Below are 10,487 nucleotides of genomic sequence, written 5' to 3' on the forward strand. Positions count from 1 at the left end.
TGGTTTCGCTTTCCGCCATCAAGATAGGAAGGTTGGGGGGAAGGGGAGAAAGGCCCTGTGTATGCAGTCACACTTCGTCGCCGCCGCAGGCGCCAGCTGCCTTCCGTTCAGCGCCAAGTAGGCGCTCCCGCCGAGTTCTCCCACCAGAACCGCACACGACGAGTCGGCTCTTGCCGGTGCCGACGGCCCAACAGCCATCAAAACTAATGGATTTGGATGCCCATCACCGGCAATGACCTGTCTTAGTGGGAATCTAAGAAATCGAATACCAGTCAAACATATATTTGTGCTTGGGCGTGTCTGGATTGAATCGAACAAATTTATACAGTTCAGACATTACCGGATCTAGCAGAAATTCGAGCCAGTTGTGGCGTAGGCTTGCAAACTCTGCCATACCATTTGCCGCCGCCATGGTTTCGCTTTCCGCCATCAAGATAGGAAGGTTGGGGGGAAGGGGAGAAAGGCCCTGTGTATGCAGTCACACTTCGTCGCCGCCGCAGGCGCCAGCTGCCTTCCGTTCAGCGCCGAGTAGGCGCTCCCGCCGAGTTCTCCCACCAGAACCGCGCACGACGAGTCGGCTCTTGCCGGTGCCGACGGCCCAACAGCCATCAAAACTAATGGATTTGGATGCCCATCACCGACAATGACCTGTCTTAGCGGGAATCTAAGAAATCGAATACCAGTCAAACATATATTTGTGCTTGGGCGTGTCTGGATCGAATCGAACAGATTTATACAGTTCAAACATTACCGGATCTAGCAAAAATTCGAGCCAGTTGTGGCGTAGGCTTGCAAACTCCGCCATACCATTTGCCGCCGCCATGGTTTCGCCTTCCGCCATCAAGATAGGAAGGTTGGGGGGAAGGGGAGAAAGGCCCTGTGTATGCAGTCACACTTCGTCCACCGGTCAACATTTACTAATCGTTGACGGCGCTGTGTACAGGTCACGAGACGGCGAGCATACGATTCTGATCCACGCACTACTTTTCATGACGGAGGCGAGCCACGGCTCGGCTCGTCACCGTCGCCCGCGGGCTTCCATACGCCACTGTTCGCCTGTGTATTACGTCAGACAATCTATTTTCTTACTCCCGTATTATGCCGAACGGTCCCACTGGATCAAATCCCTAGACATGTACGTACAACCAGGATAACATGTTCAGATGCCACCGCTCTCAGTAACGCCGCTCTCCATGTGGCACACTATCCCTATAGCGTTAGTGTACCTTTGAAGTAGATTCCTAATATATAACTCACATACATACATGTCCACATCCGGAAAACGCGGTTATCATAGGTAGTGAGCAAAGTATATGAACCTTGGGATACATCTGGTGTTTTCAATAGGATTAGGAATATATACGATTCAAAATTAACCCTAATTGGGGCAGTTTCAACTTGTATAGTGTGTCAAGAGGATTCTAGTCATAGTGATTGAAGACGATATCCATGAAAATGCTACACCCAATTGCACAAGTGATATGGGTTGTTCATGGGAGGAAAGACAGAGAGGAGGATGAAGGACACACACGATATACACTGAGTCGTGCTTGGTCATAAAAGAAATGTTGACCAATTTGCCTATGTGTTTTATGTTGTTTCATAGCAATGGCGAGCACTCGGCTAGTCTAGGTAAAATAGGACCAAGGAGCATCGATTGGCAGGATGCATATTGATGCGGATCTTACGGCAGGTGGACCGTGGATGTACAACCCAAGCAAACACACAAGCAGTTTGTTGGAGATTTGATATTCGATGCGCCTTTTCCATTGTGCAGGCCAACACTCCCATTTTTGAAGTATCTCCTAGTAACACAAGAATATTTGCATTTGTGCCCCTGGCTCTACAAAGCTCGGTGATTTTTGGATCCACGTTTGTATGGTGCTTTTTGGGTTTGTTCTTTACCTGCCTTGGTGTCCATATCACATTAGTAGGTTCACGTGAAAAGGGCCTCAATGGCCACTTGTTTGCCTCTTGAACCGTTTATTGCAATGGCGTCTTGGGTCTCGCAGTTTCTACCTTTTGAATGATAATTGGTGAAGAATAGTCAGATAAACCGTTTGACCATTTTTGACATACTCACTATGTGCGTACGGTTTATACGTTTTTTCGGTTTGTATGGTATTAATATATTGGTGAATACGGTGTGAAATTTAGATACGGCTCGGTCTCCGTATATACCAAGTTATTTCGGTATGGTTTCGGTACATATCTTAAAAACCAAAGTTGACGCGAATTTGAAAATGATATATAATAGTTTGCAAATTTATGACTCAAAACACATATCTTTTTATACAAAGAGCATATAACTATATGCGAGTGCATATGCATGCATGGATTCGATGGTTATGGACGTGCTTAGTATTCTTGTGAAGAGAAGTATGACTGTTACAATAAAAGTGGATGCGCTTAATAGGAAATCTAGCTTATGTAAAAAAATGACTACTTGTATGGTTGTTCTCCCCAAGATATATACATATATTTTTACTTCGGTTTATTCGGCAAACCATTCGGTTTTTCGGTATATACCATAAAAAATAGAATTCAAAACGGTATGAAAAGTTCATACCATACCGAGACCATAAAAACCATAAAATTGGTTCGGTTTGGTTTATTTTCGGTATGGTTTTTTGGTTCGGTTTTAAAATGCACAGATGAGACAATACGACACATTAATATTGAGAACACATTACCGGGGTGATGACAGGGACAATAGGGCAACATGGCGCACGAGATAGAGGTGGCAAGATTGGGGTATGAGGAAGGGCGAGAAAGGGTGGCTCAACCGTGGTCTAACTTGTCCGATGATATGAGACATGGACACATGCAAAAATGGGTTGTATAAGCTGATGACCCCATGTGAAAGTCGATGGCATTGGTTAGGGCACAACCAGGTGGATTTGATAGGAGTGGTGGTGGAGGCTTGCGGTCTCAAATTATCGGATGATACTGTGAAGATTATTCTGGACAATCATTTTCAACAAGTCACACAAATGTCAAGAGTGGGCATGTATACATGTGAGAATGGGGTGGTATGACGCAATGCTCATCTGAAAATCAACGGCCTTATATGAGCGAGAGAGCCAAAGAGGGCCCCTCTTTGGAAAGAACTATTAGGTTAAAAATAAGCGAGCAACAAAGAGGGCCCCTTAGAAGAACTATTAGGTTAAAAATAAGCGAGCAGCTCTGTAGATAGGTTACAAGTAGGATAATTTTGTACTCCCTCAGTCCAATATTATGGGACAGAGGGAGTACCATTTTACCAAAAGCAAAAACTTCAGCCCAAGGTTATTCTTTTAGAATGTGCATTTCCCTCTTCTATAGAAATAAAATATGAGTAATTCATTATGAAAGATTTCTAATTTCCTCAACCTCTCAACATTAGACTTGATTCTTATTTAACGCTTTTGGTTGCTACAAAGTGCACCTAACATGTGAAATGTGCTCTACCTGGAACACCATCGTCGAGTTGAAAGTACCGGATATTCATAAAGACTTTCTTGAGACAGCAACCAAGAAGATTAATGAACAGTGCTACTCAACTCGAAAAATGAGGGAATCGTCGTATACATATAAACTTGGATTCAAAACCGAACTCTGCCCAGTAACGGTTTTATAGAAGATAGAGAAAAAAAAATACAGAACGTAAAGAAACTAATCCTTCACTTAACCTATTTCCAGCTTTGTGTTGTTTCTCTCTCAGAAGAAAAAAAAGGAAAAGAAATCTGTCACTAAATATTAAAATCCAGGAATGAACCAACTAATTTATGTGTACCACTATAAACAACCACAAGAGAAAAGATTGCAGCGCCGGCTATGGGTTGCAGTTGCTTATGTCAGTTTGGCAAACCAAATCCTACTTCTGCAACATTTTTTCTTCTAAAACCTGCACATGAAACAGAAAGCCTGTCATCAGATCAGTACTGAGTTTCGGCGTTGAAGAAAGGAACAAGCTGGCTTAGCCAAACACAGACCTATAAATATGCATGAAAACCACTGGTACAGTAGTCTAAGAAAACTGAAGTGAACAGGATGCGTATCTACATGTCCGGATGCCCAAATGGCGCACGCACAAATAGCTGGCCATGAAGCGTGACAACTGCTGATGTTTGATGCGGATCAATCCTTAACGGCAAGTTGATCACCTGAGACAGAACAATCAGTTCATGTTAAGTTGAGGAAGTACCCAATCATTTATGTGTTTAAATGTTTATAAACAATCACCTTCTTGAATGCAGTGATGCCCCAAGGGTTATCAGGCTGGTCAGGGTCCCCAGTTATAACCAGACGTCCAGCAGGATCAGACTGAACATGCACCTGCTCCAGTTGGTACAAGAATTAATATTTTATCCCTGGCGCAGACTCAATTTCGTGTGACAAGCTCTTTTTGTTTATGTTGCACAGATTTTATTTTATTTTTGGATCAATGATTAAGTGTGGCAGCTGAGATGCAATCTCACCTCTTCCCTTAGAAGCCCAGGAACTAGCGCATATATCTCAAAGCATTCTTTCTGCATGAAAGCAGTAACAAAATGTAGCAGTTTCAGCTCAAATCCAAATGGAATTTCACAATGAGAAACGACTCCTAAGAAATTGTTTAATATTTCAGACTATCAAGACACTTCATGTAATATTCGTGCACCACCTTAAAACAAAATAATTATGTTGACACTTACAGTTTGACGAACATTAATCTTCACCCAATCGGCAGGTTCTCCAACATCAATGACCATAGAATCTTCCCTGAAATTGGGCAGTACGTTACATATAATAACATGCATTATAGACATAACATCCAAATCCATGGATTCTTCTGACAAGTTCAATCCTACTATAAGGTCCTATAATTTTTTGGGATTTTCCTTATTAAATTGAGGAGTGACATTTCAGGGGTCAAGTTGTCTATTGCATGCCATGCCATATTCGGAGAGCATGCCTGTTAATTCCCATTGGTTTCAGCACAAACAAAATTTGAATGTTTAAACTCTTATTTTATTAGGTCCATTCAGCAGGTAAGATTCTTGATCTCTTGAACATAGGCAACAGCAGATGCAAGATAGAGAGCACATAAGCAAATGCAACTTCTTCACAGTAAAAAAATTCTGCTTGCACTTTAAAACGAACCATGTATGTGTAAGTGAAACTTAAATAACTGCTATTAAAGGTTACTTAATGTTTTCAATCTGCTAAATTCTTGAGATTGTAAGTTTGTCTTAACAGCTGAAGTAAACATAGCCAACTGAGATTGATGGGAGGTCTTAACTGTGACTTGTTCACTTTTGTACGGGAGACCTTGAAAGCACGCTCTGGACTAGATGCTTTCTTCCTCTTGAGTACCCCTGAAATGCCAGAAAGATATAAGAGAAGAAAGCATCACATGCTAACGCAGAAATACTTGTGAAGCATACCAAAGCCTTTCAGATTCTTATCACGACTTGAAAGGGGTATTGAGTCTTTGTCCTGTAGAAAAGTGAATATATTTGCATGAAAAGATCAAAATTGTAGGAAAATCAAAGTATGTGCAAGTAAATGTCAAGATATTATTTACCTTAAAAATGTGATCTCCATACATGTCATTGGCAAGGAGACGGTGCGCATGCCAACCCTGCATAGCACGTGCTGCAGCATCCCTTCTAATTCTTGCAGAAGATGATGCATTTACACCCTGCGAAACAGGAAACAAAATCATCAAGCTTACTAATGTTAGCAGGTGACAGCAAAACATTTTCGGCAATGTCAGATATCTTAAAGGCAGTCATTGAAATAGTTCCTATCTTAACATAAAACTGTGTTAATTCCGACTGTGAAATATATGTACACCAATCCAGCTCTGAGCCCGATAAATCTTTTAACCATTTATGGAAAGCAAGAATTCCTTTGAAAATCAGAATTTGGTTGTCGTTTACTTGGCATAGGTCACTAATGACACATTGAAAAAAGGGATGGGAAGGGGATGAAATCTGTCGTTTCTGCTCACACACTGAGAACATATACCATATTTTCTGTGATTGTGTAGCTGCTAAGTTTGTTTCGAGTTCTGTTAGCCTCACTCTGGAAGCAACACATCATCCTAGTTGTTTTACACTATTTTTGGCGGGCACCTTCATATATACCAGGCATATGTAGTTTGCAAGTGGTGGGATTGACTGCCCTGTGCTAGGCCTGCTGGAAGTTGAGAGAGGAGCTGGTTTTGATAACAAGCTGATTAAAACTCGTGCTGAGTTAATCTGTTATGCTTGCACCTTTATGAAATATTGGGCAGGGCTCCACTCAAGCCAAAGATCAATTGGTTCCTAAGTTTAATGAATGGCTGGTAATGAGGTGGAGAAAATGATGTTACAAGAAGATGTAAGGTGATGATGAGAAGAGAGGTCCTCAACACTGAACTTGCGACCACTTCATGGTTGATATTGTTCGGATTTTTACCTGTGTGCTGCTCCCTTTGCGAGTGTGGCTGTGCACCTTTACAGTTGCGCTGTGCTTGTGCACTTTTGATACCTTTTAAGTCTAAATAGATAGCAATTGCCTCTGTACGGTGGTTAGTGTTAGGTGATACCGTGCAAGCACTCAAGAGTTTTGTTATTTCCTTTTTGGTATGGTATGCACTGAACTTGACATGTTCCATTATTCCTTGGAATAGTAGAAGCAGGCATAACATTGTGTCATGTGGAAAACAGTTCAACAGGACAAGAAATCAGTGGTGACAGAACAAGAAGTCAGTATTTTTTTTAATACAAATCTTAACATTTCCTTGATTTTCAGTTAGATTGAAATATGAATTTGAAATCCTTAATATTTTAGACAGGGGTATGTCAACCCATCAAACTTTCATATGTGCACCAAACTAGAAAGTGAACTGCAAAAATTCATATATAGTTAAAACTCTACTTCCCAAGATAAATACCTCACGGTTTGTACCACCAGGTTGTGGTATAGCAGGTATTGATATTTTAAGCTGGCCAGTTCGTACTTTGTGTTTTTCATATTCAAGAAGTGCCTGAGTTGATAAGAAACAACAGTTAACAACAAATGAAGCAAATGCATAAACATAACATGGAAATACATAAGCTTAGAATAGTGTTTTTCTTTCTTTTATTCCATCCGAAAACTGACAAGGCGGCATCTCACAACAACAACAAAGCCTTTCAGTCCCAAACAAGTTGGGGTAGGCAAGAGTTGAAACCCACAACATATCGAAACCAAGTCATAGTTCTGGCACATGGATGGCTAACTTCCACGGACCCCTGTCTATGGCTAAACCTTTGGTGATAGTCCAGTCCTTTAGGTCTCTCTTTACGGACTCCTCCCATGTCAAGTTTGGTCTACCCCGACCTCTCTTGACATTATCGGCACGCCTTAACCGTCCTCTACGCATGGGCGCTTCCTGGAGGCCTGCGCTGAACATGCCCAAACCATCGCAAACGATGTTGGACAAGCTTCTCTTCAATCGGCGCCACCCCAACTCTCTCACGTATATCACGAGATGGCATCTCGCGAAATAAGGAAAATGAAGGATCTTAAGTCTTACATAAATACTCCCTCAGTCACATATTAATTGACGCTCAAGCGGATGTATCTATACGTATTTCAGTGCTAGATACATCTGTTTGAGCGTCAATTAATATGGGACAGAGGAAGTAGCATCTACTCCCTCCCATCTGATCAGTTAGTCCCATCTCCAAAATCGCAGCAACCAAGATGAAGCTAATTAAGTGGTTCTACGTCCTTTCCGGTTTAAACGGCTCACGTGTATCCCTAGATTGACAATTTGATCAACGTAACACGAGTTATATATCACAAAAGAATAACCATTAGAAACTTCAAATGTTGTATTTTCTAATGGCATACCGTTTATGACATACAATTTGTACTGCATTTATCAAACTGTCGATATAGGGTACACCTTGGCCTTTTAAACCAGAAGGGAGGAAGTAGACAACATACCAATGCTACATGCATATCCACCTCTCTCCTTCATGCATTAGTTGATTCCACATCAAGAAACAAAATTTGACAGAATTTAATGTAGCCATAGCAAAAGTTTACCTATTCCTAAAGCAATGAGCCTTACAAAACGGAAAATCAATCTTTTTTAGATGAGACTAACAAACCAGAAGGGAGGGAGTATCAAATATGGAAGTAAAGTACAACAGTTTCTATGAAATGAAAAAGAAGCAAGTATTATAGTTATATCTGTTTGGTTCCTAAACCATTAAGAACACTAACTATTGCAGTGGATCCATTTCAGCTCCATATTTCTATTTGTAATAACCATCCTAGTAGGTTTTAATGGTATAGCTTTTCGTTCAGCAAGTAAATTTACAGTAAAGCTCCATATGCCATAATATTGTTTCAAGAGAAACTGCTTCCCAGCTACCATAGTGGGGATGAGATGCGCTTGTGAGACAAGTACAACATGTAACCAAATTCTGCGAGCAATCTATCACCTTCTCGTAGAAAATCCGAAATGACCAAGACACCGTAGTGCAAGTCCTACCAAAGAACACAATAACAACAATAAGCTGACACAAAATTTAAATCTTTCACTGCAAACTCGTTTAACATGTATCGCTGGAAAAAAAAAAAGCTTACTTTGGTGGCCTGAAAGTCTCTCCAACTTGACGCCATAGTTTACAAACTGTTACCTGAATAATCAAAATAAACGTCGTGAATAACTATCAATGTTCAACGGAAAGATACTGCAGTATTTACAATAGAAGATGAGCAGTGGATTCTGCACAAAAGCACAGTATCCTTAAATTTGTTATCATCGGTGAGCTACTTGCTAGTTATTGCATTCATTGGTGGAACATGTGGAGGAACTTCAACGCTTTCACGGTACTAAAAAATCACGCTGTAGTATCGGGATTCGGGAGCATGTCCAGTCTGTTCCTGTTCAGTTGTGCGACGAAAAGGAAATCATTGATACCTGCTCATGGCCTCCCAGGTGAGCGACCTGCCTCCACAACCTGGAACAGAACAGCGTAAGGCACTTCGTTAAGTTCATTTAGACGAGAAAATGTGGTTCGAGTAGCTCGGAGAAACGAGAGGGATGCGCACTTGAGGCAGTTGAGGCCCTTGCCGTAAAACTTGGGCGGCTTGAACTCGAGGCTGTGCTCCCTGTGGAAGCGCTCCAGCTCAGACATGAACGCCGCCTGCTCCTCCTCCGTCCCGGAGTCGTGACCCTCGAGAAAAGGGTCGGGCTCCACCGGCTGCTGGCTGGCGCACTGCGCCAACCCGGCCGACCCGTCGCCCTCCGCCTTCACCTCCGCCCTCGGCGACGCATCAGGGGTGGAGTCGTCGTCCTCGTCCTCGTCATCCTCCTCGTCGTCATCATCTTCGTCGTCGTCCTCGTCCTCGCCGTCCCCCTCATCGCCGTCGTGGCTCATGGCGTCCTCGCCGTTGGTCTCCACCCTCACGCCCACGGCCTCCTCCCCGGCGTCGGGCGGCGCGGTCTCCCCGCGGTCCCCCGCATTGGGCAGCCCCGCCCGATCTGGGGAGCGCTCGCCGTCGCCGTCGCTGTTCGTTTCGGGGGACGGGGGCGCGTCCTGGAACTCGTCGGCCACGGGCGGCTCCTCCTCCTTCGCGGCCCGCGGGTCGGGGTGGCGCGGCTCGTCGTCGCCGTCGGCGCGCGGGAGGTCGCGGTCGGAATCGGCGCCGTCGCTCATCGCGGCACGGGGGAGGAGGAGTGCGAATGGGCGGCTGCTATTTTCGCGGTTTGCACCGAGGGGGGGAGAGGAGCGGAGAGAGGGAGGGAGGGAGGGAGGGGGAGGGGGCTAGAGAGGTGGCGACTCGCACGGGAAGGCAAGGGACGGAGAAGAGAGAAGAGAAGGATGGATCTCCACGGCTTGCGATGGATGGAGGGACGGACGGGAGCCAGATTCCTCTCTCTCGCGGCCCGTCGGAACCAGTAGGCCGATCCACCCTGTCAGTGATTCCTCCTGGGCTAGGCCCATTACTGTTTTGGAAGTCACTAGTAGGTATTGTAAAGGACCCTCCTAAGTTCGGACGTTCGGATTCTAAGAGCATCTCCAACAGCCGCGCTAAAGCGCCGCGCGCAAAAAACCTATTTAGCGCGCGTGCTGCGGCTGGTTTTGCGCGCCCGCCTGCGCTGGCTCCAGCAGCCGCGCCATAATGCAGCACGCGCGCGCCGCTCCAGCAGAGCGCAAAAATACAGCGCGCGCGACTCGCCTGGCATTTTGCATATATGGATATTTTGGACAAAAATGAACATGTAAAATTTGACACAAACAAGTTGATGAATAAAAGTTCATGCCCACAAGTTCAAAATCATGCCCACAAGTTCATCCAACCAAGTTCAAATGCAAACTAAAAGTTCAAGACATGAAAGACACATCAATCTTCATCTTCCTCTTCTTCGTCTTCGTCCTCATCTTCCGAAGACGACTCTTCCGCCTCCGAAGATGAATCTTCCTCCCTCTCCTCATCACGCACCACATCACGCACCGCATCATGTGAAGCTCCGA

At 44.1% G+C, this 10,487-nt stretch overlaps 1 protein-coding gene across 3 annotated transcripts; it reads right to left on the bottom strand.

Annotated features, from left to right (window-relative positions):
* Positions 1-3,521: 3,521 nt before the first annotated feature.
* LOC119324421 (AT-rich interactive domain-containing protein 5-like) lies at positions 3,522-9,781 on the bottom strand. 3 transcript variants are annotated; one of them, XR_005156922.1, is made up of 13 exons: positions 9,061-9,780; positions 8,930-8,969; positions 8,593-8,645; positions 8,448-8,493; positions 6,905-6,997; positions 5,549-5,665; positions 5,409-5,460; positions 5,264-5,339; positions 4,677-4,743; positions 4,461-4,511; positions 4,225-4,317; positions 3,975-4,145; positions 3,522-3,886 (listed from the first exon to the last, which is right to left on the bottom strand). XR_005156922.1 is itself a non-coding variant. In XM_037598211.1 (13 exons), the coding sequence occupies exons 1-13, from the start codon at positions 9,666-9,668 to the stop codon at positions 3,880-3,882; spliced, it is 1,404 nt and encodes a 467-aa protein (XP_037454108.1). In that variant the 5' UTR covers positions 9,669-9,781; the 3' UTR covers positions 3,522-3,879. The 3 variants fall into 3 exon arrangements, 2 of the variants coding, with proteins under 2 accessions (XP_037454108.1, XP_037454106.1); XM_037598211.1 differs by having other exon boundaries at positions 4,045-4,145; positions 9,061-9,781; XM_037598209.1 differs by having other exon boundaries at positions 3,522-3,906; positions 4,045-4,145; positions 9,061-9,781.
* Between the last annotated feature and the right edge of the window lie 706 nt (positions 9,782-10,487).

Source organism: Triticum dicoccoides, chromosome 6B, assembly GCF_002162155.2.
Source record: "Triticum dicoccoides isolate Atlit2015 ecotype Zavitan chromosome 6B, WEW_v2.0, whole genome shotgun sequence".
Lineage (NCBI taxonomy): Eukaryota > Viridiplantae > Streptophyta > Magnoliopsida > Poales > Poaceae > Triticum > Triticum dicoccoides.

Coding starts and splice junctions, on each gene's coding strand:
- LOC119324421 (XM_037598209.1), bottom strand. CDS start 9,668: ATGAGCGACGGCGCCGATTCCGACCGCGACCTCCCGCGCGCCGACGGC. Junction 6,998..8,447: donor TTCGGATTTTCTACGAGAAG/GTGATAGATTGC, acceptor TTATCAACTCAG/GCACTTCTTGAATATGAAAA. Junction 4,318..4,460: donor CTGGGCTTCTAAGGGAAGAG/GTGAGATTGCAT, acceptor CAACTGGAGCAG/GTGCATGTTCAGTCTGATCC.